General features: G+C 38.4%; 1 protein-coding gene across 1 annotated transcript in view; it reads left to right on the top strand.

Annotated features, from left to right (window-relative positions):
- The window catches only part of scaper (S-phase cyclin A-associated protein in the ER), a 141,795-nt gene that overhangs the window by 75,581 nt on the left and 38,543 nt on the right, over window positions 1–27,671 (top strand). The window contains exons 23-24 of the mRNA XM_067380065.1: window positions 6,343–6,458; window positions 25,399–25,522. Coding sequence (XP_067236166.1) covers window positions 6,343–6,458; window positions 25,399–25,522 — 240 coding nt within the window. The remainder of the gene's footprint in view (window positions 1–6,342; window positions 6,459–25,398; window positions 25,523–27,671) is intronic.

Raw genomic sequence — 27,671 nt, 5'->3', positions numbered from 1 at the left:
ATGAGTCTGGCATGCAACCGTTTTCTTACTAATTTTGAGTTACGTAGTATATACTGTGGTTCGAGTTTATAACTGACTTTTCTTTAAAAATTCCCAAGGTTCCTTTTGATTATACTCACTTGTTTCCAATGAACAGTTGGTTCCTATTGTTATCCGAAAACTGAACACTTCTTCCATAAATGTTTCTTGCTTGAAAGGAGCAAGATTATCAGGAGCAAATTATCTTCCAGTGTGTGCTATTAACTTGTAAAGACTAACGTATTGCTTTGCTGTCTACAGTACTCTTGATGGGGTTTACAGCTATTTTCCTTTTTTGTAATCTCATCACAGGCCTATTCACTAAATAGAAACTGTGTTTATGCTTCTTTGTGTATTTCTATACTACTTCTTGAGAATGAAACACAAAGCTGTACCCTGTCTGCATGCCAGCACTATATTCATTCTGAGATTTGGAGCTGTCCCTGTAACTGGAGGGGGGATGTTTACATCACTGCGCCACTTGCCAAAAGATGGATGGGCCTAAGACGGAACCTTGGTGAACCCCTCCGTCAATGAACGCCCCAGCCAGTTGTTCTCCATCTGTTGCAAGAAGGGGGATGCAGCATTTTAGGAGCACTCCCCTCCCCCTGACTTTTCATGTTGGCTAATTAGAGTGGTTTGTAGGAGGTGAACACACAGACACATCCAGTCTCCCTCCCACTTAACATGTACCCCACACCCGTACCCTTGTCCTGGCCGACCAGCGGGAAGTGCAGCTGCCTGGCCCTTTGATTAGCCTTGCCTAAAATGGCCACTCTTGTTAGTAATTGGATAAGATTGCTCAAGCCGTATAATTTAGATTTACTCTGCCCCCTCCCTCCTCTCTAACCATCTGACCTGTCTTCAGGTCTTCTGTTTGAATCCCCTATTAGAAAAACGCAGACTCACGTCTTATTATAGTATCATTAGAGTATTTGTTGAGGGTGGCACACTAAACAAATCCAACAGCAGTCTCACAAGTGGTGGTTTTTATATTCATTAAGCACTTTGAATATATTTAAGAACAAGCGGGATGAAAAAGAAAATCTTTTTTTTTCTTTTTTTTTTTTTTTTTTTTTTTTGTCTGTATTGTTTGTAGTGGCATTGAAATGATTATGTTGCCAGAAAACTGCACAAGTGAAACACAGTCCCTCCTTACTTATGTTAAGATACAAATGCCATGTTAACACATTATTCTTGCTGTTGTAGAGGCATGCTGGTTGCAAATAAATAAACTTTTGGGTTTTTCTTCTGACGTGCCCTGCTGAAAAGGCATATCAATGTCAGATGACTGTATTGAGAATGGGAAGCCCCTGGCAGCATGTTGAAGTTGCAGTTTTGGTAAAAATGTGCAGAAGTTCACAACAGTGTATGTCCTGTATAGTTTAATATTGCTGCACAGGCGTTTCAGTTTACACTAGGTCTGATGTTTTATTTTGCCTAGATGTAGCAGAATCAGAAAGACGTTCATTTATAGCTTGAAATTTTTTGAGATTTTTCTGAGGGAAATTTTTACCTTTGATTGCCACTTGTTGCCAGGGGTGCAATGTACTTGTATTTGTACTTCATTATTATACTTAAATAAAATACAAATTATTCAAAAATTATTTGATTACTATTAAAACTGAATACTTGTACTTTTACGGGGGCATGTTTACCACGGTGTAGCATCTCCTCTTCTTTTCAAAACAGTTTGAAGGCGTCTGGGCATCGAGGTTATGTGTTTCTGGAGTTTTGGTCTTGAAATTTGGTCCCATTCATGCCTGATATAGGTTTCCAGCTGCTGAAGAGTTTGTGGTCATCTTTGATGTATTTTTCTCTATTGGTGAAAGATCTGGACTGCAGGCAGGCCAATTCAGCACCTGGACTCTTCTACAACAAAACCATGCTGTAATAGCTGTAACCATGCTTGTAATAGCTGCAGTATGTGGTTTTGCATTGTCCTGCTGAAAAACACTTGGCCTTCCCTGTCTGGAGGGGAGCATATGTTGCTCTAAAACCTTTATATACCTTTCAGCATTCATAGTGCCTTCCAAAAAATGCAAGCTGCCCATACCGTATGCACTTACGCACCCCCATACCATCAGAGATGCTGGCTTTTGAACTGAACGCTGATAACATGCCGGAAGGTCTCCCTCCTCTTTAGCCCAGAGGACACGCTGTCCATAATTTCCAACAAGAATGTCAAATTTGGACTTTCCTGTCCATAGAGCCCTTTTCCACTTTGAAAAGTCCATTTTAAATGAGCCTTGGACCACAGGACACAACAGTGCTTCTGGACCGTGCTCACATATGGCTTCCTTTTTGCATGATAGAGCTTTAGTTGGCATCTGCAGATGGCACGGTGGATTGCATTTACCGACAGTGGTTTCTGGAAGTATTGTTACGTACCAGTCTAGGAGTGTTGAGGAGTAACATAAATGAAGATCGTCACATGTGGAAAGATTTGTGTTTATTGTCGGAGCTTAGCAATTTTTTTTGTTTTCAATCCACTATTAGCTTCAGGAATGGGCATAAACCAAAATAACAAACAAAACAGAAACAAACTATTTTTAAAAGTCTACCTTAGCCTAACAAAGAAAAAATTAACAAAAATACATCCCACTTCCCTTCCCTTATTCGCTGACAACAACGCGTTCTCCTGGCAGAACACACACTCAGAGCCGCGCCTCCCTTGCATTGCGCAGAAGCTCGTTTTTAAAGGATGCGATGATGAGAGAGGAGCCAATCCGCTTTCCCAGATGATTAGAAGCCGGAACCTGGAGCAATGATGAGAGAGAAACTCGAAAAGAAAAAGAAAATATAAACACTAATCACAGTAGAATATTAAATACGTCAGAGGACATAACAGTATTCCTGGGCCCATTTAGTAATGTCATTGACACAATCATGCTGATGAGTGATGCAGTGTCGTCTGAGGGCCCAAAGACCTCGGGCATCTAATAAAGCTCTTCAGCCTTGTCCCTTATGGACAGAGATTTCTCCAGTTTCTCTGAATCTTTTGATGAAATTATACATTGTAAATGAGGTTTGCAAAGCCTTTGCAATTTGACGTTGAGGAACATTGTTTTTAAAATATTCCACAGTCTTTTACGCACTCTTCACAGCTCTGCCCATCTTTACTTCTGAGAGACTCTGCCTGTCTAAGACTTCCCTTTTATAGCTAATCATGTTACAGACCTGATATCAATTAACTTAATTAGTTGCTAGATGTTCTCCCATCTGAATCTTCTTAAAATTTCTTGCTTTTTCAGCCATTTGTTGCTCCCATGCCAACTTTTTTGAGACCTGTAGCAGGCATCGAATTTGAAACAAGCTCATTTAGTGGATTAAAAGTGTAAAGTTTCTCTGTTTAAATATTTATGTTATCTGTGTTCTGGTGTGAATAAAATATTTGCTCATGTGATTTGAAAGTCTTTTAGTTTTCATTTTATTCAAATTTAAAAAACGTCCCAACATTTCCGGAATTCGGGTTGTATGTATTTGGTACAGTTACTCAAGTAACTAGGCTAGGTACTTTGACTCTTGACATACTACCCATACTTAAAAGTAATTATAAATAAACCTAGTTATATTTCTCAGTACTTTTCACAACTCTCTGTTGCCCAAACAAGGCCTTTCTTCTTACTTTCCATACTGTATTAATTAGAGCTAAGCACGCATGTCATTAAACTCTTTGTATCTTTATAATCTGATGTTTATCATCTCATCTTCAATCCCTTTCCTGAGCTCCTCCAGATTCCAGGTACTTTGCTCAGCATGGGGATCTGTCAATAAGCCAGACAGGGCAAGGTTGAGACACCTCCCTCTGGACTGAGTTCCACACGCCATCACAGTAAAGGCCCCAGCTAACTCCTCCAAAAGCCTTCTAAATAGGCCACCATGAGCGGCCAATCCTCCAGCCTCTGAACCATTTGACACGGCTGTGCTGATGGGTTCGCTGTAGACCCACTCGATTTACTGTTGCAACCTGGGTTCGTCGTCACGACATAGGCAGCAAGGCAACGTATCAGTCTTCACAGAGCTGTCAGTGAGCTTTTCTTAATCCCAGCCGCTGTTTGAGCGCGTTCCACCTTTCGTGTACCTGACAACATGCTTGTTCCAATCTCTTAACCCTGGCAGGGGTTCAACCTTCTCTTTGCCACCGGATCTCCAGGAATGACTCTTTGGCGGCATCTGTGATTGACAGGAGAGGAGCTTATATGTAATTTTGCAAAGCGCTTCCTCTGTTTGCTGCTCAATATGTTCAGGCTTGTTGGCAGCCCCCGCCATCCCATGAACAAAAACATCTCGAAGTGCCTGACTTTGAGTGCTGTCACATGGCGACCTCATTATATGAAGTAGGTGCAACGTTCTCTTCCCCTCTTCTTTGCTCTCCAATCCTGCAAGTAAATGACTCAACTGCTATCAATTTCAAATTCAGAGTTGTTGATTTATGTGTTCTTTTGTGCCAACATTGGGGTCGAACTCATCGGCAACCTCTGAGGTACTTACTTCCTTTACTCAAAGAAAGGGAGCTGGGGAATTTTGACTCTAAACCGTATGACTCATTTAAAGGGGTTCCACTTTGAACTCTAAAGAATTTTATGATGCAAGTAAAAATGTCCCCTCTGTAAACAGTTTGATTTGAGAAGCACGTCAGTTAAATGACTGTTTTATGTCTCTTCTTTCTCAAAGACGCTCATTCGCTCCGTATGAGTTTCAGGCACAGTTTGGTTGACCCCCTCTTAAAAGTTTTACGGCTGATATCTATGATAACCAATGACTGAAGGTTGCATTTGAACCTTCCCTCTCCTTAAAATTTGAAAAATCCTGAAATAACTTCAAATTCAATGATGTGGTACTTATATTTTTTGTCCTATTTGTATATAAAAATGTCAACATTTTTACATTGAGCATTTCTTTAGTCGTTTTTAAAGGGGGTGGGGGTTCAATTGTCCTGATATCATAATGAAGAAAAAATGTAGTTTGGCATAATCTTTTGTTGTTAAACCAAAAAACAACAATGTTTAAATGTTTGCAAAAACTGTAAGTCATGTGGTGTCATGTGGCAAATCAGAGTCATGTGGTATGACCAACATGCTGTGGAAATAAAAAACAAAAAAACAAAGAAATCATAGACAGGACCCCTGCAGACCCTCATGACTGATCCAAGTTTGTGACAAGGCAAGGTTAATTTAGGTTTTGGAAATGTCATGTGGTGCAACTTTCCAAAAATTAACTGATATTATTGAATTAATTTATGATTTTTGTAAAATAATTTAACTTTTTACTTTTTTATTTGAAAGAATGTATTAAAATATTGATAGTAATTAACGTGCAATCACATGTGGATGCTCACAAGAAAATATTACTACTTTTTACTTGATGGTTACACCACATGACATCGACTTGAAACTTTTGTTAACATGCTTGACCTCAAATGGATGTCTTTCCTAAACCCTTTGGAGTATGTGCATAGCTGTGGTATCATTTAAAAGAAGACAAATGGAGCTTTATTCTCCAAGTTTTAATAGTTAATATATATTTATATATATATAGACAGGCTGAAGTATAATGGGATGAAAATATTTTCATATTTTCATTGAAAAATAATAATAATAAAGATGCCTGCAACACCTAGAAATACACTGGGGCCCAAAGCCACAAGTCTTATGAAGCTATGTTTCAAGTTTAAAGATGAGGATAATATAACAAAATATGAGATTCCTGCAAGGTTTTTTCTTTTGACTAGTGCCTTTTTTAAAAAAAAATGGCCACTTGGTGCTCCAAAGTGCCCCTTGGTAACAAAATGATTTGAGAGCTAAAGAAAGCTTTTACAGTTACTTTTACATGTGCCACATATACAAGACCATTCTTTAAAAATGGTATAAAGTTTTTCAAACAGGAATATAAAGAGGACATTTCTAAGAACTTTGCACATGTATTTTAAACAAGAATATTTTTAAAGATTTTTGTGTCATCGACACTGTATATGTAATATTTTTCTTATCCAGTCTAAATTTTGACTCATTCTGTGTATTCCCTAAGCTCTTTTTTGTCAAACCAGACCACCCCTGCTTTGTGTGCAGATATGTGCGTTTGTTGTCCTGCGTTGGTTTTTGGTTGCTGGGGGGGTTGGGAGGGGTTGTGCACTTTTGAGATTTAGCAGGAATTCTTTGGGGATCACTTTGTTTCGAATTTCACTCCAGCTTCCCACTAGAAAGCAGAAGGTGGGCAACGAGAGGATGCCTCCAATGCAAAAACAATGTGATACTTGAATCTGCTCGCCTCTCCATGTTTGTGACAGTTTCTTTCTCTCTCCCCTCTATCTCTCTTTTTCAGAATAATGCAGATCAGGTAGCGTTTCAGGTAGGAGGAGGCTTGACTGCTCTGGAACAGATCCTACAGGTTGTCACTGCGGCCTCCAGTCCCACTGCGGTCCCCCGTATTCCTCACAAGTGAGTACCGACTTAAAGATACACTGGCTCACCTTCACATAATGCTGTTTTAAATGTTTATAATGATATGGCATCTTAAAAATCATAGTGTTTAACAGTGAGACACAACACAATGGCCAGGAATTGTTTTGGCATGTAAGATGGCATGTAATGGAAGTTGAGATCTGAGTCTTTTCTTCCTCATTGTGACATACATCCAAGTGAAGTGGCTTCTCAAACAAGAAAAAAATGTAGGGCAGGACTTGATTTTGTCTATTTGAAATTCATTGGATGGTTGTGGTTTGCTATTGGTCGATCTCATGTGAGTGACAGGTTGTCTCGCCCTTGCACCATTAGAGAAGAGATGTTACTGCAAGAATGAGGGGGAAGTTATTTTGATTAAAATTTATAAGGACACATGAATTTTATAAAAAGAATGATTTACACGGATAAATCGTTTATAATAAATACTGCAATATTCTGTTTAAAAAAATATTTGATGATGACTTGATGATGAATTATCTTAATTCACTGCCTATTTTCAGCAAATAGTGATCATTTATTATGCCATTTTAATTTATAGTACTTGTGACTCTTCTGAAATCAAAGTGTTTTCCTTAGAAATCATATTTTTGGCCTTTTACCACTTTCATTGTTGGTAATAGTCAGAAAAACACAGGAAATGATGATGAAATTGGCACGGTTGGGATCAGGAAATTGTTAGGCTACAGCTCTGACTTGTTAAATCATTTTTGTTTAACTCTTTACTGTGCTCTTGAACACAAAACACTTTTTTTTTTCTTGCTTACAAATATTTTGTCATTTTCTGATCATGATTTGTGGTCTCCTTCCAATCCCACAAAGTGACTCTGGCTCAGCTGTGAAGTCATTTCCCTTCTTTGTAGTGCTCTGCATCACAATAAATTTATAATGAATAAGAATGTTCCTTGTTTAGAAAATAAAAAGCATTGCTTTTGAATCATCCATTTTACAGTCTTCCCTCAGCCCCTCGCTGGTATACAGAAAGCACATTTGTCCTATCCGTCAATTGGAAATGGGAGTCGGGTTTGAATAGTGGGTCTGGAGCTAGTGGCGTTGGCCAGTAGATAACCTCAGAGAGCAGCTATTTTCACTAGAGAGAGCTCCTAATGGACTTCAATAGCCTCTTTGCCTTCCTCATTAGCATTTGCTGTTTTCCAAATCTTCCTTAATGGACAAATGCTACTTATATTTATAATGCTTTTACAGGCCATCTAGTGTTTATTGATTTTTCTCTCTCATACTCTCACTCTCATTCTCTGCGCCTCCTTGTCGTTCAGTCATTAATTCCAGAAAATTTCAAGTGGGCTATAATATTATAATGAATTTTTATGAACTTCAGTTTTTGAAGAGGTTGAAACTGCATTGTATTTGATTATAGGATTAGTTCACCAAAAATAAAATTGTCATTATTTACATACTAATGTCATTTCAAACCCTAATTTCTTTCTTCCAGAGATCACAAAATGATACATTTTTTAATAACAAACTGGCCGCTCTATGCATTTACAGTGAATGGGGACAGGAGATTTCATTCTTACAAAATTATATTTACTATTACAATAAATATTATATTTAATATTACTATTGTATGGAGGCTTGTTTTTATCTCACAATTCTGACTTTATTTCTCAGAATTGCAAGATACATAGTCACAATTGTGTGTTATAAAGTCAGATCTGTGAGTCATAAAGTCATAATTGCGTGATATAAAGTCAGAATTGTGAGTTATAAAGTCAGAATCGTGAGTTAAAAAGTCAGAATTGCAAGTTATAATGTCAGAATTGTTTTAAAGTCAGAATTGCTTTAAAGTCAGAATTGTGAGATATATAGGTGCTGGTCATATAATTAGAATATCATCAAAAAGTTGATTTTATTTCACTAATTCCATTCAAAAAGTGAAACTTGTATATTATATTCATTCATTACACACAGACTGATATTTTTCAGATGTTTATTTCTTTTAATTTTAATGATTATAACTGACAACTAAGGAAAATCCCAAATTCAGTATCTCAGAAAATTGGAATATTACTTAAGACCAATACAAAGAAAGTATGAACATGAAAAGTATGAGCATGTACAGCACTCAATACTTAGTTGGGGCTCCTTTTGCCTGAATTACTGCAGCAATGCGGCGTGGCATGGAGTCGATCAGTCTGTGGCACTTCTCAGGTGTTATGAGAGCCCAGGTTGCTCTGATAGTGGCCTTCAGCTCTTCTGCATTGCTGGGTCTGGCATATCTTCCTCTTCACAATAAGGTCAGGCGAGTTTGCTGGCCAATTAAGAACAGGGATACCATGGTCCTTAAACCAGGTACTTGTAGCTTTGGCACTGTGTGCAGGTGCCAAGTCCTGTTGGAAAATGAAATCTGCATCTCCATAAAGTTGGAATCTCAGAAAACACAGTGGACCAACACCAGCAGATGACATGGCACCCCAAACCATCACTGACTGTGGAAACTTTACACTGGACCTCAAGCAGCATGGATTGTGTGCCTCTCCTCTCTCCCTCCAGACTCTGGGACCCTGATTTCCAAAGGAAATGCAAAATTTACTTTCATCAGAGAACATAACTTTGGACCACTCTGCAGCAGTCCAGTCCTTTTTGTCTTTAGCCCAGGCGAGACACTTCTGACGCTGTTCAAGAGTGGCTTGACACAAGGAATGCGACAGCTGAAACCATGTCTTGCATACGTCTGTGCGTAGTGGTTCTTGAAGCACTGACTCCAGCTGCAGTCCACTCTTTGTGAATCTCCCTCATATTTTTTAATGGGTTTTGTTTCACAATCCTCTCCAGGGTGCGGATATCCCTATTCAGGGTTTCCGCGGGGTCTTAAAAAGTCTAAAATTCTGAACTTAAAAAGTCTTAAAAACGGACAGATTTTCATCCGAGGTCTTAAATTTCATTTAGTCAGGTCTTACATTTTTTTTTACCCATTTCCAGAAACGCTACCTGCTGAAAGTTATTACAAAGTAGCATAAAATTAGCGAGTCGTAGTCTTTCTGGGGTATATTGGTGTTGGTATACGCGGTGATAAAACTACAAATCCCGTGATAAATGCAATACCTGCCCGCGAAATACGTCTGCGTCTCCTCAGAGTTTGTTAAAGTTCGGCTACGTGTGGAAAATGGGAGTGTACTTTCAACGAGACATGGCTAGATCACAGCGATTTCTGCTGTTGGTTACAAGCGGTACCCAGCTCCAGGTACGAGGCTCACTGCAAACTTTGCAAAAAAAGAAAAAAAAAAGATGGGTATGAAGCGGTGTAAAGGCGCTGGAGTCACACGCCAAAGCGGAGAAACACAAGCTAGCCGCAAAATCCCTTCAGCGGACTCGGCCAATTAGCCTCACCACTGCCGTCGTCCTCCTCAATGCCTGGTCCCTCCGGTCTCCAGCGCAATAGCATCACAGCTCCGTCGAACAACCTTCGGGGTACTTTTGGAGCGACTGACACATCGAAAGCCGAGGTGATTTGTATACTACACACGGTGACTAAACAAACACCACTCATTTAATAGCAACAGTGAGATTAGCGATCTCTTCCAAGTGATGTTCCCTGATTCAGTAATCATGAAGCCGTTCTCTTGAGGGCCCAACAAGATCGCTTATGGCGAGATTTGGATTGGGGGAGTTTATATAGAAGGAAATTGATTCATACTCTTACCGGGTCGTATGTCGTGACGTAAAATGATATTTTTCAGAATTTCTTTGATTTGAATATTTTTTGGTAATGCGTCGTGTAGGTCTTAAATTTCAATCTTTATAGTCTTAAAATGTCTTAAAAAGGTCTTAAATTTGACTTACTGAAACCTGCATAAACCCTGCTATTGCTTGTACACTTTTTTTCTACCACATCTTTTCCTTCCCTTCACCTCTCTATTAATGTGCTTGGACACAGAGCTCTGTGAACAGCCAGCCTCATTTGCAATGACCTTTTGTGTCTTGCCCTCCTTGTGCAAGGTGTCAATGTTCGTCTTTTGGACAACTGTCAAGTCAGCAGTCTTCCCCATGATTGTGTAGCCTACAGAACTAGACTGAGAGACCATTTAAAGGCCTTTGCAGGTGTTTTGAGTTAATTAGCTGATTAGAGTGTGGCACCAGGTGTCTTCAATATTGAACCTTTTCACAATATTCTAATTTTCTGAGATACTGAATCTGATTTTCCTTAGTTGTCAGTTATAATCATCAAAATTAAAAGAAATAAACATTTGAAATGTATATTAATCTGTGTGTAATGAATGAATATAATATACAAGTTTCCCTTTTTGAATGGAATTTGTGAAATAAATCAACTTTTTGATGATATTGACATATGCAATTACCTTTTTTAATTTTTTTTTATTTAGTGGCGGAAACAAGCTTCCGCACAATATTCCAAGTAATCTAAAGTTGTACAATAGCTTTTCATGAGGAACAAATGAAAATTTAGATCATTAATAAAATTTAGATAATTTGTGTGTAATTCATTTGAGTTGGATCTTTTGAATGAATTGGTTGATCCTGTTCACAAAACCTGAATGATTTGTTGACTAATCAGACTGATCCAGTTCTTGAGTTCAACTCACTGATCCAGTCGTAGCAGTTTTTTTTTTTTTTTTTTTTTGATCCTCACATAATTTTATCACATTTCAAAAGACTAAATAGAGTGCATATGAACTACTTTTATAATACTTTTATGGTTGTTTTGCATCCTTTTTGAAGTGTGAAAGCTCCATTCCACATTCATTGTACTATAATTGCTTGGAAAAGCAGCGTGTATTTAAGATTATCTCCTTTTGTAATCAGTGGAGGAAAGAAACTCACATGGTTTGGAACAACATGAGGGTGAGTAAATGATGAATATTTTGTGAATTGTTACTTTAACCTGTGTGAGTGTGTGTGTGTGTGTGTGAGTGTGTGTGAGTGTGAGTGTGTGTGTGTTTGTGGCATGTTGGGTCAGGCTGTGCAAACACATCTACCGCTATCCTCCTCTCTTGTTTTGAAAGATCCACTTGACACGCTCAGGAGGAGGTAAAGATCTTTGAGGCATTTCTGTCATTCTCCCGAGTCCTGTCCAATCAAACGCTGAAGTGGTCCCTCTCTGAGGATAAAAGAGTAGCCTCACTTTCGTGACAGAGGTTCTGCCCTGTCTTGACTTGTTGAAAAGTCTCTCTGCTAAGCATGAAGCCAAATACAGTAATAGTAAATAAGTGTAAATAAGTGTTTTATTCTCTAATGCCTCATGCTGTGCCAGTGCAAGCTTATACTTGAATTCTGATAACTTTTATGAAAAAAAAAAAAAAACTGTACACCAATTAGTCTGGGCAATATAGATATAATTTTAATATGGCTCAGTGTTTCTGCTTTATGTCTTGATGTTTATGTGTTTGATTGATAGAATTTTAATGGGCCCTATCATACACAGGTGCAAGTGTTTTTTGCTAGTTTCAGCCCAACGCAGTTATCATTTTTACATCCTGGTCTGAAAACAAGGTGTGTTCAGGCGCATTGTTGGCGTGTTACTATTTTGAGGCAACCTAAATAGACTGTGCCATTGACCAACAAAAACCTGGTCTAAAGTCAATGGTGCAATAATTAATTTATTTTTTGTTATTTAAAGAGCGTGTTAGTAATATGCGCCTATAGGCGGGTGCACAACACTCTGCTTGTTACACACACAGGGATGCGCAGCAGCACACAAACATGCCAAATATAAAAAAAATTTACAATGTAAGATTACAATGTATATATAATATATATATAATATATAATATACACACATATATAAATACCCTGTCCTACATATCAAATGTCGTCAGATCAGTTGCACAGTGGTTAGCACATAGCAAGTTTGAATAGATTTTGCATCATGTTTGTTTATTTATTTATTTATTGTGTGAAATTCTGTTTCTCCCTCCTTAATCACCCCATCTCTGCTCTTATCACTGTCTCTGTGCCCTAAGGCCATACAGTGCTGAACCTGTGATAACCTTTAAGAGGTCAGATTATTCTTGCATGTTTCCACCAGCTTCTCAAAGACCTGAGTGGAGCTCCAGGTGGCTGTAAACCCAAACTTGCCCTGGTGTTGATATCGCTGCCTGGCTGGTCCCTCTGGGATACATTAGAAAGTGTCCAAAAATCGTCTACGTCATTGTTAGCAAGTTCTGGGAAATTTCATGAACGAAGAACCACAAAAATGCTCTTAAATACCAGATGTGCAATTTTGCATATAATTGATTAAATTTCCACTGAAATTGCAAGCTTAGACAATTCACTGGAAGACAATCTGTCTCCATGAGTTCTTGTCAGCAGTGACTTTTGCTGTGGCACCAGGTGTCTGCGAAGGGCACGGCACAAGCAAATACGTGCTAATCGTTCCCTTCATCTGCGCGCTATAATGGTTGGCTCAGACGCTAACCCTTACAGCAGCACTAGTTTATCTATTTACTGTAATGCTGCATATCGATCGCCCCCTTTCAGATAAGCTGAGTGATTTACAAAAAAGAACAACTACGGAGATGCCGCTGTAATATTACCCCCATGGGAGAAGGATTCCATCTTGTTAGCATTACATTAATGGGCTAATTCCACAGTGAGGCTCCGTTAATGTCCCTGTGCAACCCTGCGGCTTGGAGCTGAGTGTTTTGGAGGGAATCAACGGCTAAGAAGGAAATGGGGTCGGATGTCTAGAGCAGGAAGGCCATTTTGTTTGCATGAGTAAACCAAGGATAGTGAGCCGCCCCAGGAAACTCATGCAACAACCTGAACATTAAGCCACTCACTAGCTTTTAAATATTATGATTTTTACATAAAAAGGGTGCATTAAATGGTCAAGTCGGTCAGTGCTTGTGTATCTGATTTATTTATGCTGAATTTGTAAAATGCGTTTATAAAATTTGAGTATATAGTTAGAAGATAATTTCATTGTTTTATTTAATAGTTTACAAATGAAATGATTAAAATGGGTTAAAATTAAAATAATTGAAATTTTTAATTATAAATATAAATATTAAGTTTTGTAGAAAACCTGTTCAACTGAGAAATTGGAATCTCCATAACTGTTTTTTTTTTCTTTTTATTATCATTATTTGTATTTATATATTTATTTTACATTTAAAAAAAAAAAAAAAAAATATATATATATATATATATATATATATATATATATATATATGTATGTATATATATATATATATATATATATATATATATATATATATATATATATATATATATATATATATATATATATATATATATATATATATATATATATATATATATATATATATATATATATATATATATACATATATACATTTTTGAGGACTTCTGGCTTGACCATGTAAATAAAATACTTTGAGACTTGACTTAATCGGATGGCTTGGCACAATTAATTTAAGCACAGTTAAACCTTAGATTTAACAGATATTTTGATGTGTGCACATTTGTCAGTATATATCATGCACTCAAAAAAATGATGGATTTACTTAAAAAAAAAAAAAAGCCGTGTCATGTGGTTCTACTATATTGAGTAATTTGTACAAACAACTATTTAGTGGTATTAACAAAAGAAATTTGAAAATTTGAGTAATACAAATCATTTGAGTATGTCACTGTTACATAATATTTATATATGCAGATTAATTAATGTTTATTAGGTAAGGTGAACATAATTGTTGACTTAATTTACCTTATTAAATTGACTATTTGCTCTACAGAATACACTCAAAAAATAACTTGTTGAACAAACTCAATTGAATTTAGAGCAGGAATTCCATCCTAAACATGTGAATATGAGTGCTCACTCTTCTGCATAATGATAACCACAAAATTCAAAAACATTACAGAAACTCCTCTAAATGTCCAACATAACTGAACAATAAACACTATATATGTTAAACACAACATAAACTAACAACATCTTTCTCTTTACTGAAAAACGCAAAATAACACTTTAATCTCTAAAATTACTCTCCTAATGCAGTCCCTTGCAAAGCATGCTGGGAACTACGGATCCACTGCCCAGTTATCATTACGTCAACATTAATTTGTGCGTTTCACTAAGCAATGTTAAGTTGATTCAACAAACACTTAAGTAGAGTTGGCAATACTCATTTTTAGTAGAAAACAACTTAGTTAAATTAAGTTCATGTGGTTACATGAGATTTTTAAGTCATGTGAACACGGATGATTTGAAAGTAAAATTTTTTGAGTGTGTTTAGAGTTCAAATTGGTCTGTGATGTTATTGCAAACAATGTATTTAGTGACATTTCAACCTTTAAATTAGTAAAAGATAATCTAAAATGTTAAGAGAGACCAATTTCAGAACTACTATTCTCACTTGCTGTTAGAACTAGATGAATGCTTATGTTAGTGTATTGCATCTGACTGCCACAGTGCTGCTGTGTTTAGATTACAGGTTAAAATGAATTGTAGACTTAAGACTCAAAACTCTTCCAAAACTAAGTTTGCCTGGGACACGGTGGTTAGGGTTATTATTACTAAGAATTTTTATTTGCTCTCAATATTTATGGAGCTAGAGAATGAATCCCAGAAAAGACAAGTCCCTTGTCTCCCAGTAGGGGCCACTGCTGAGGAGGAGCTGGACCAGACTGCTGTTAGCGCACAGACCTCTCTCTTACAGAGCTTAATCCAGTCACATTCATCCCTAGAGCCTCACACACGCTCACATGTCCACAGGTCACTTCTAAATGAGTTTCACAAATGACTTTTAGGAAAACTACTCCTTCTGAACAGCAACAGGAAATCACAGAGCTCTTGCACACTTCAGTGAAATTTCGGAGTACTTGCGACTGCTAAACTGATTGCCCGACTCTGTTCAACTCAGGCTGTCTCACTTTTCTAAGTGGAAGTGAACGCATCGACGCGCCACTGCCTGTCACCTCAACCTCCGTGTCACATGATGACTAAATGTGCCCAGTGAAAGCTTCTCACAAGCTCTCTCCAAGTGGTTTCATTTCAGGATGCCATTATGTGGCATGTCTATCTGCGCGCATGTGTGTGCATGCCGTGTGGTGCGTGACAGCCTGCCAAGACTTTTGCCCCAGCTTATGGCCAGCCTTTTGTGAAACGGCGGGCGGAATGGATGTCTTGGAATCATTCAGGATATCAGGAAAGATCAACGGCAGAATCAAATTAAATGTCATTTGGATTGCAGTGAAAGGAAGGATTGTTTGACAGGCCCTTGGAAAACAGATTTGCTCGTCACCTTTTCTCATAGGCTCCAGATCCCTTTTCTGTCCCTCAAAGTTTTTTTTTAACCACTTCCTGTTGAAAAGCAGGTTGAGATGTTAGGCTTGTAGTCAAAGACTTGCCTTTCCTTACACTAAGGGTGTCCAGTCCTGCTCCTAGAGGGCTGCCTTCCGGCAGAGTTTAGCCTAAGCCCTAGTAAAACGCACCTGAACAATCTCATCAAGGTCTTCAGGATCACTAGAAACTTCCAGATGTGTTGGAGCTGAACTCTGCAGGAAAGTTGTCCTATAGGAGCATGATTGGAGATCCCTACTTTACATTTTGTAAGGCATGTCAATATTCTTGTGCCATTGTGTGGCACAAGAATATTGATAAAACTTGAATGCCCTGTCAGTCGTTTTGAATAAGAGCATGGAATGCAAATGTAGGGATTATACTGACATATTTGGAAATGTGAGCTACAGGCTCAAGCGAGGGCATTTTCCTGGTTGATAACCAATTTACATGGATGGCACTCAGAGACCTACATATTAATATCACTAAGCACCTTGGGAACACCTGCAATGCTGGATGGAAATTTTCTAACCATATCAAAGTGACTCAACATCAAGGTAAAATAAAGAAACGGGGCTCAAGAGGTGGCATTGTAAATGGATTGTGTAGACCAGTGGTTCTCAAACCTGTCCTGGGAACCCCCTACCACTGCACATTTTGTATGTCTCCCTCATGAGACACACCCAATGCAACTCTTGCAGTCTCTACTAATGAGCTGATGACTTGAATCAGGTGTGTTAGATGAGGGTGACATGCAAAATGTGCAGTGGTGGGGGTCCCCAGGACAGATTTGAGAACCACTGGTGTAGACGAGGCACCTGTCACCCTCTTCGTGCGATTACTCTTTCCCATGTCCGATTCCTAAATAACAAATTTGATGAACTAACTATTTGGGTAAGGGAAGAAAATTAGTTTAGGTGCCACTTAAGTCTCTGGTGTCTCCAGAATGTGTCTGTGAAGTTTCAGCTCAAAATACCCCACAGATCATTTATTATAGCTTGTCAAATTTGCCCCATTTGGGTGTGAGCAAAAACATACAGTTTTTGTGTGTGTTCCTTTAAACACACATGAGCTGCTGCTCCCTCCGCTTTCCAGAAGAGGCTGGAGCTTTAACAGCTCGTGCTTCGGTTGCTCAACAACAACAAAGCTGGAAAATCTCACGCAGCCAAAATGACGTTTGTCAGTAACGGTGTTCATCCTTACATTGCTCAAACCGGAGTCGACACTGATGGAGAGACTCAGGAAGAAGTTACAACTTTTAGAATGAAACTGGATGTTTCTGAACGGTTAGTGGATACATTTATGTAGTTGCTGTGGAGTTGATTCAACTCATCGACTAGCATGTGCCGTCATGTTAATCTTTTATGCAAATCCAGTGTTGAACTGACCCTCGTTTGTGAAGCAGCCCGGTGTAAAATAACGGTATGGCAACAACACTTTACTACTCTTCTCTAAAGCAGCCCAACATGGCCTCACCTCCCTTTGTTGCGTGTTTTGCCATGGCGTTAGAACTGGTACACCGTTATCACTTGCGAAAACAAAATGGTGGCGCTGTGGGTGAAAATGTGCAGATTAAGGGGTGGTAATAATATTATTATTATTATTATTATTATAAGATCACCTTCCTACATCACTAGGGGAGTGAAATCTGAAATTTTTCACATGCTTGTAGAGAAAGGCTTACCAAAACAAAGTTACTGGGTTGTCCTTTTTCACGTCTTCTTGGTTGGTAGATGCACTGGGGACCCAATTATAGCACTTAAAAACAGAAAAGGACAGATTTTCATTAATGAAAATCTTTAATGTCTAAAAGATAGCTGACTGACAGAAAATAACCGCAATATCGACTTAGATGGATACACCCTTATTAGAGCAGATCGGAACAGTAGCGCAGTGGGAAAATCAATTAGAGGTGGACTCTGTCTGTATTTGGATAATAAATGGGCAAACCAATATAAAATACTGGACAAGAGTTGCCCCCGCGATTTATGAGATAATCTCAGTTGCAATAAAGACCCTTCTGTTTACCCTGAGAATTTGGTCAGATTACTGTGAAATGCTTTGAGACTATTTTGGATGCCTATAAAGCGGTGTCAAAAATCAGATCATAATGTTATAATGGCAGGTCAAAGGTTGTTCTTTATGTGTTAACTGAAGACTTTTGATGTTAGTCAATCTGTTTTGGATATGGTATATAAAAGTCATGTTGAGAGTATTTTAAAGGGTTAGTTCACCCAAAAATGAAAATAATGTCATTCATTACTCGCTCGCATGCCGTCCCACACCCGTAAGACCTTCATTAATCTTCGGAACACAAATTAAGATATTTTTTTTTATATCCGATGGCTCCGTGAGGCCTCCATAGCCAGCAATGACATTTCCTCTCTCAAGATCCATTAATGTACTAAAAACATTTAAATTGGTTCATGTGAGTGCAGTGGTTCAATATTAATATTATAAAGCCACGAGAATATTTTCGGAGCACCAATAAACAATATATAGTGATGGCCGATTTCAAAACACTGCTTCATGAAGCTTCAGTAGCGTTATTAATCAGCATGTCAAATCATGATTCGGATTGCGTGTCAAACCGCCACACTGCTGATATCACGTGACTTTGGCGCTCCAAACCGCTGATTCGACACGAAGATTCATAACGCTAATTTGAAATCGGCCATCACTATAGAAGTCATTATTTTGTTTAATAAATGACAGAATTTTCATTTTTGGGTGAACTAACCCTTTAATATTTAATATTACAGCCTGGTATGATAGCTTAGGACTGAGGAATAAGAATAAGTTGCAAAGGATAGTGAGAAAGGCAGAAAAAATAATAGAACGCTAGCAAACACAGCTTGATAAACTGTATTTGCTGGCAATGCACAGAAGTGCAACAAGGTTGTATCTGACTCCACACACGCAATTAACTCTGAGTTTGTAATGCTTCCCTCTGGAAGAAGGTATAAGGTCCCCAAATTTCTTAAAAATATGTATAAACATTCTTTTATACCAATAGCAGTTTCGCATAATAAATCAATTCTTTGTGAGAATAACTTTTACATTGTGTAGGTGTATTTTTATGAGAAGCCAAAGGATAATTTCCACACTAGTGGACAATAAAAATTTTGCTCTCCAACGACAAGACTGTGCCAACATTTATTGCAGAGAAACTTACATTTTAGGCCAGACAGACAATCAAGGGGTGATCTCCCCCTCATCTCGAGTTCTTCTTAGCCATCTGCTTCCCTGTCTCTGAGCTAGCCTATGGATTTCAGAATGGGTTAAATGGCCTTAATTCAGTTCCAAAGGTCAGTCCAATGACCCCCATCCAGTCCAGAGGCCACCCAAGCTGATGAGCAACCCTTAGGGGGTGAGGTGAATGGGGATAGAGAAAGGCAAGGTGTAGAGGACGGAGCCCTGTGGCATACCTTAAGCAAGTCTACACCGCTTGTGTCCATTGACTAATCAGAGGGCCGGATTTTCATGGTTAGCTCAGGCTAAGCCAGTTTGAGTAGATGAGGAGATCACGGCGCTTATTATCTGCAGTGGTTATCTCTTGCCATCTAGCATGCTCTTTCTTTCTGTGGCCCCTCTTTTCCTCTCCTATGCAATACAGCGCTATAGAGACCGTCTCCACTGGCTAGCCCGGCAACTTAATCCTATGACTACAAGATAAAGCTTCATTATGGGCAGATTAACAATATGCCTGTTGTTTATAGACCTGGCTGCGGTCTGGTGGGCTGTGGCAGAGCTCACATGAAGATGTCAAAACGCAGCTCCTGTCAGGGAATCTCGGATCCGCTCAGGTAGAGGAATGCCGCATGCTCACGGTGGCGACCTGGCACATGTGGGTCAGTGTTACATACTCCTCGAGTAACCTGAGATGGACTACAATGGCACTTCACCAAATTGCTCCTCAAAATCTTTGACGCAAACTGTCATCGTCAAGGGGAGAGACAGACAGAGATCGTGCACGGTGGGCTGGTGTTGGATGTCATGCTAATCATCGTCAATTAGAGGAGAGCGCGCTGGAAAAGCACCCCGGTTTATGGCTGGCAGTGGGCTGGGGTGTAAGGATATCATTTCAAGCAGGACAGTGACAGCTTCTAAGTATTTAACCGGTTTCAAGATGATGGATGGCCTGAAAAAAAAAAAAAAAAAAAAAAACTTCCCATTACTCAAACAGTAGCAGCACAGAGTGTTGAACACAGCCAATTTAGGAGGTAGATAAAGTGAGGTGTCTACATGAAAGCTGACAAAGTTCACATAAAAAATGAAAGAAAATGAATGAGCTCTGACCACAACACCACAACTACTGTTTGATTTCACGCTCAATTAATCATCAAAAGCTGCAGAATACCTTAGTTGTGTCTGTACTTGTGTAGCATGGAAGGATAACTCGGATATTTAATTGGTTGAATACCCAACAATAGACATATCAGAATAGTTGTGGCCAGTTCTGGTTCAGTTAACCATCAAAAGCAACAAAATATCACCGTAACATCTAAACTATTCTTGTATGAAGAACATCTAGCACTGAATGCTATCGAAAGCATCTGAAAATGAACAAGCACTAGAGAGAGCTACTTGTTTAAAATCTCAGTTAATAATCAACAGCAGCAAAATAGTTATAGTAATGTCTAACATGGTTCAGACATTGTATTTTGTTGCGTTTTTGTTACTTAAAGGATTAGTCCACTTTCAAATAACATTTTCCTGATAATTTACTCACCCCCATGTCATCCAAAATGTTCATGTCTTTCTTTCTTCAGTCGAAAAGAAATTAAGGTTTTTGATGAAAACCTTCCAGGATTATTCTCCTTATAGTGGACTTCAATGGCCCCAAATGGTTGAAGGTCAAAATTATAGTTTCAGTGCAGCTTCAAAGGGCTTTAAACGATACCAGACGAGGAATAAGGGTCTTATCTAGAGAAATGATCGGTCTTTTTCGAAAAAAATACAACTGTAAATGCTTTCTAAACACAAATGATCGCATTGCACGTACTTCCGCTTTCCGAATTCTTCAAAAAGCTTACGCTGTGTGTCCTACGCCTTCCCTACGTTTTCATCAAAAACCTTAATTTCTTTTCGACTGAAGAAAGAAAGACATGGACATCTTGGATGACGTGGGGGTGAGTAAATTATCAGGAAAATTTTATTTGAAAGTGGAATAATCGTTTAACGATAAACAGAGATATCAAAGACGTAGGTATGGGTTAGTGCTTATTAATTTCAGATGTCCATCACATTAACTGAACTAGCACAAGATTTTACCAAGTAATTTTACTGCAACTTTTGTCAAATAACTGCAAGATATGGCAAACAATAGCTGTTAACACTCATTAATTTTCATACTATATGTTTAACACTTTAATAACAGTTACAAACTTTTTTTTTTTAATACTAGTTGGGTTTAATTGTGTTTGATGGGTTTAAATGTTCAGTTTCTAACACTTAGACTAGACAGATGTACTTGTTTGATAATTTAGTGAAGTCCGAAACAGTTTAGACATTGTATATTTTCATGTTTTTGTCACTTTTGACTACAAACCAGTAGCTATGGTTTTTACCCCAAATGCTCTTATTTGTTTCATACTGGAGTTTTGGTTGGAAGCACTGGGGGTTGGTGTTGAGATTTGGCTAGTCGACAGCTGTTTTACACTTTAATAAGATTAGTGCAAAGAAATTAGTTGTGTGCTCTATAATCTGCCGTTTAACCATGCGAGCCACCTGGGGCTGCCCTACCCCCACTGCTCACATTCCTCCCCACGCGTTATTGGACAGGCATCATATAGCCTCGGTCATACGTTCAAAACCCTGTGAACGTGCACCTAAGATCAGGTTATCCGTGAATCTTTTATGAGCTCATGTGAGTTTGTAGCTCATTAACGCAAAAGTAGTCTAAATTGGGTACATTTTTAAGAATAGTTTTATGTAAGTACTATGTAGCTTTGCTGATACATTTCTAATACATTTGTTTTATACTCCCACTTCATTTACATTTTTACGATTTGGAACGTTTTTTATACACTTTAATAAAATGTTACATAGATAAGCTCATTAACAATCTTAGTAATTGTAGTTGCCAGTTAATTTATAGTACTACAATAATGTGATAATCTTGTGCTTAAGCCTTCAATCCACTGTTTATATTTGAGAAGCCAAAGTGAACCTTGACACTGAGGCCTGTCATTCAATCCTCGCTTGGATATTTGACACTTATCCTTTAAAAACTTGCCTAGAAACAATATGGATACCTCAAATTCCATGACAAACACAGATGAGACATAATTTCCTAACGCAGCTCTATCTAAAACTGCGAAGAACGGTAAAATTCATGGGCGCTAATTTTTCATTTAGCCAAAAACTGCTCACCCCAACAAGTCACTTTGAGAATATTTCAACATTTGTTGGAAAGAAAGAAGAAAATGCTGTTCGAAGTTACACAATTGAAGCTCTGGTGGAAAATCAGTGTGGCTGAGGCAGTGCTGGTCCGCTGCCCAGAGTGCACAGGTTGGAGGGGATCTCACATTTCCCTTCCCTGACTGAACAGAGCCTGGTGTATCACTCCACTCACCCATGACCATCCGTCCTTCCTTTCCTCCTCATTTCGCCCCCAAGCTCCGGTATCCTTCTATCAATACAAAAGAAAGACTTCACCATTTACGCTTTGGTGAATCAATGTTCCGTTGGCTGTTGCGTATTAATCGAACAAGACCTCTTTCGACACCCTTGTCAACTGCGTTTATCGCCCGCTCGGACGAGGTGAAAACTTGTCGATTAATAACGGCGTACATAAAAGCAGCTACACCCGATTTTTATAATGGGTCGCGATCGAGCGGCTTTGAAAGTGCAAAGCTTCAAGGCGTGCGGGGAATACTTGGATCCTTTCCCAGCAGACCAGGCACAATGTTTTCCCTGCGGTCTCATACTGCATGTCTGACGCTTTTACACCGCTATGTCAATATTCGCACCGCTATCTCCCTGATCAGCCCGCCAGTGGGTAAAATATACACTGGTGTTTTTGTCAGTTGGGTGGAAGTTATTGACAGGCCTAGGCCTTCGAGGCTCGCGCTATTTTTATAACGAGTGCCAATACGGTTTGGCTGAAAATGCTGAACAGATGGTGAAGGTTGTGGTGGATATCAAAATGTTTACGGCTGGAAATAAACATGGCCTGGTTTAAAAAAGAAAAGTCAGATTCCATTTGTCCGTACGGCAGATAGGGCCCCGCCACTCTGCTTTGGGATAAAATATACAGTTGTCAGAAAATATTAACTAATGAAGGGGTGGTTGGAAAGCGGGATGGATGGGGGGTCTGGAGTGGGAGCGGAGTGACTGGTCAGTTATCAGCTACATTAATCTCCTCTCGGGCTGGTGTGGAACAGACAAAATACAGAGGCCTGACTGACTGACAGTGGCTTGCTGGCCCGAAGGCGCTGACGGCTAGACTCTTATCTGAGCCAAGAGAAAACGAGTTGGGGATAGAGATGGTGAAAACGAGAAAGCAAAGAAGGGGCCAGGCAGATGTTCGGTATCCAATTCTTCTCCATTTCATCTAATTTAGCTGGTTGTAAGATCCCTTAAAAATAAAGAACTGTGGCGGTAACTTGGTAAAGTGAGAATACCATAGTGTGTGTGTGTGTGTGTGTATGTTAGGAGTGTAGTGGTACACAAACATGACGGTCCAGTACGTACGTCTGTTGCGCATAAGGCAGGTTTTGCATTAACTTCTAAATCTAATTATACAATTATTTTTTTCAATTATGTTCCTAATCCAATTCATTTTTGAACTATGATTATTTACACAATTACTGTCATAACTTGTTTCCATGACAAATTTATTTAAGCGTATATTAAATAATAAAGACATTACTAACAGGTTAAGTAAATACAATGAAAATATAAGCTAATATAGTGCATATATTTAGCGAAATGCTCCCCTTTCTCTAGTGAACTAACATGCTGTGGACACTAAATGACTTGCCTGAGGTTAATGTAATGCTAAGTGAGATATTATTCTCAAGCTGTTTAATTGAAAACTGGTTGACATGTAAACATATCTATGCATAGATCGTCTGTTTTTGTTCTTCTGTACTTTTTCCTGTTGTGGCGGTTAGCAAACAGCGTTGCATTACCACTCGCGCCCCCTTCTGGATTGGAATGTGGATCGCCTGTATTCATCGTCTGCCTGTATGCACCAAACCGTGATGCCTGTACTGTGACGGTTCGGGACGAATACATGTACCGTTACCCCCCTAGTGTACATGCATGTTGGTATTTATATACTGTATGCATGTATTATTTTAAAGGATTAGTTCACTTTCAAATAAAATTTTCCTGATAATTTACTCACCCCCATGTCATCCAAGATGTTCATGTCTTTCTTTCTTCAGTCGAAAAGAAATTAAGGCTTTTGATGAAAACATTCCAGGATTATTCTTCTTATAGTGGACTTCAGTGGACTCCAAACGGTTGAAGGTCAAAATGACAGTTTCAGTGCAGCTTCAAAGGGCTTTAAATGATACCAGACGAGGAATAAGGGTCTTATCTAGCGAAACAATCGGTCATTTTCTTAAAAAAAATGTATGCTTTATATAAACAAATGATTGGCTTCCAAGTGGTTCCACCAAAACCGCACCTTCATATTCTTCAAAAAGCTTACGTTGTATGTCCTACGCCTTCCCTTTTCTACTTACGGAACGAACGCAGTACCAGTTCCATTTTTTCCGTAAGTAGAATAGGGAAGGCGTAGGACATACAGCGTAAGCTTTTTGAAGAATATGAAAGTGCGGTTTTGGTGGAACCACTTGGAAGCCAATCATTTGTTTATATAAAGCATATACATTTATATATTTTTTTTAAGAAAATGATTGATCGTTTCACTAGATAAGACCCTTATTCCTCGTCTGGTAACGTTTAAAGCCCTTTGAAGCTGCACTGAAACTGTAATTTTGACCTTCAACCATCTGGAGGCCACTGAAGTCCACTATAAGGAGAATAATCCTGGAATTTTTTCATCAAAAACCTTAATTTCTTTTTGACTAAAGAAAGAAGGACATGAACATCTTGGATGACATGGGGGTGAGTAAATTTTCAGGAAAATTTTATTTGAAAGTGAACTAATCCTTTAAAATAATTTGCTGAATTTAGCCATTACGCTAGTGTTGTGTTGTATTGTTTTGTTTTTGGTTTGCATCAAAGCACTAGTACTTGAGACATCTTTCCTATGATATTACCATCACAGTTGCATCAGAAAATGTGGTATTACCAAGGTACCTTGTCCCAAAAATACCACAGTACTTCCGATACTTCTTTTTTTGTAAGCGATTAAGGGGCACATCTCGTGTTTTCTCTTGAACATTACGTAAGGAGCTGTTCCTGAGAGAAAATCCCTTGAGCGTAATATTCCAAGTGTTGTCATGCTTCTTGGATTGCGTGTGATGTTCACACTCTGAGCTTTAAGTGTCAGTTTCCTCAGATAACCTTACTGTATTACGGCAAAGAACCCAACTCATCTGATTGGCAATCTTTTACACTGCGAGTCGGAGTAGCCCTGAAATGTTTATATGGGGTCTGCTTTGTATCCTGATCATTTTAGATGGGAAAACTCAAAACAGGAGAAGCCGTCGGCTTTTGAAAACTAATCCCCCCTCTCTTTCTCTACAGGTCCCTTTGCGCTGCCGTGAACACGTATTACCTGTCTTGTGCGCACTGCCACAACAACTGTTCCTATGTTCTCTACAGCAACAAAATTACTTTTCTCATGGACCTACTCCTCCATCAGTTAACAGTGAGTATTATCAGCTCAAGCTTACAGGAGTTTGCATAATCCTGCTGTTTTGGGGTCTTTATGTGCCATAAATCCAAGTTTTTGTCACTACATTGTTGTCATTTAAAGGGATAGTTCACCCAAAAATAAAAATTCAATCATTATTTCCTCACCCTTATATTGTTCCTAACTTAGTTTCAAACAGACAGACCAAAATTAAGGCTTACTAACTGAAAATTCACCCGAGTTCTTGCTGGCCAGTTCATGAGAGGAGAAGAGATTCTGAATGAATAATTCGTTTGAGTCTAATCTTTTCAGTGAATAAGATGATCCAGTTTGCAACACCCATCTGAATGATTCGTTCACAAATCTGACTGATCCGGTTCTTAAGTTCAACTCACTGACTCAATCCAGTTATTAGTGAATGACAACTAAAATCTCACAAAGGTATCAAACGACTTCAAAAGACTTATAAAAGAATATTGCGCATGATTGACACGGACAACTTTTATGATTTATTTTTTGAGGTTTGGAAGCTCCAGTCCCCATTCATTATAACTGCATGGAAAGGAGCAACCAATACATTGTTTAAAATTTCTCAATTTTTCCTGCGGAATACAAAAGAAGTCATACGGGTTTGGAAATACATGAATTTGAGGGGGAAAATGACAGAATTTTCATTTTTTTTAGTGAACTAATACTTTTAGGATGCGACTTCCACTTCAGCTTTTAAAGGCCTGAAGTGCTGTTTTGTCATGTTTAAAGGGTCATTTCGGTCTTGTTCATCTTGCCAGAGCATATGTAGCTCATCTACCAGTTTAAAGCAAGCGCCAAAATGGATTTTAATACATACAACATTGCTCTTGTTTATATGACTCACTGAATCATCTTAAGTTCTGGGAAAGCTCCACTGCTGAATCACATTTCGCATTGCTTCTGTCCTTTATTTTTTGTCTGTATTTCAGCATCTTCCCCCCATCCTTCCCTCCCGCCCTTTGATTTTTGGCAAGGGAGTTTTAGAACCAAGCTCACGCTATGCTTCAAGCTTTTTAAGATGTCATTGAGACAAAGTATGGAAAGACACACAAATGTCAGTAGGGTTGTTTACATAAGCTCCTCGGTGTTGAAAAAAACCCCACAATAAACACAGTAACAGAAAGGTTTTCCAATGAATTCACAGCAGGTGATATATAGTAGATCTAAATTACACATAATTGACTCATAATTGATTAATGCAGAACATATCCATTATCACTTTTGTCACCCTGATTTAATGTACTTAATGTAGACTCACTTTTTTTATTAATTTTTATTCCATAACTATGATTACATTTAAATACAAATTAATTTGTGAATCATGATGTCTTTGCATGCAGGTTTTACACACAAATATGTGTGTACAATTAGTAAATGAGACCCAGTGATGAGAGTCATATAAGGAGAGCTTGTGGATGTGTGTTTGCGCAAGAAACATTGGTTTGGCAAATCATTAAGCCCCAGTCAGTGTGCGTCCCGGTCTAGAGACGTAATATTTCCTGGGGGCATAGGGGTTTATTTCAAAACTCAACACAACGGTAAGTCAGCCCACTGATTTTTTTGACATATGATTGATGTAAACGTACAGAATAGTTGCCAAAGTGAAGTGAAAAAGTCAGTAAAGAGCAATATTATAAAGTTATTTGTGTGTGTGTGTGTATGTGTTTCAGTGTGGCCAGTACTGGCGTCCACCCTTCCCTTCCCTGTAATTAGATTTGTGGAGAATGTAGCTGGTTTTGCCTGCTCTCTCAGCATACTAACCTACTCCTCTGTAAAGAGTGTCATTTTAACATGGGCTGTACCTGTGCTAAAGTCTGTATGTATTTCTTGTCTTTAACCAATGACATCTGACTGGTCTAATGTATGACACATTAAAGTGTTCTATATAGCAAAAGCCAAAATGGTTTTGAGAAATTATTAAATAAGTTACAGAATTGTATTAATTTATTTTAAATATAAATGTGTTTTATATACAAACTTTTTTTTATTTTTATATTTATTTTTTTATTATTAGATTACTTGTATGTATTTGAATGAACAGAATATATGGACCATTCTACAGAATTGGTGCAAACTGCTGTCCCACAACCAAAAAACACATTTAAAAAGCATTTAAGTGTGCAAATTTTAGATA

Source organism: Chanodichthys erythropterus, chromosome 24, assembly GCF_024489055.1.
Source record: "Chanodichthys erythropterus isolate Z2021 chromosome 24, ASM2448905v1, whole genome shotgun sequence".
Lineage (NCBI taxonomy): Eukaryota > Metazoa > Chordata > Actinopteri > Cypriniformes > Xenocyprididae > Chanodichthys > Chanodichthys erythropterus.
This window is presented reverse-complemented; position numbering and strand designations above follow the sequence as displayed.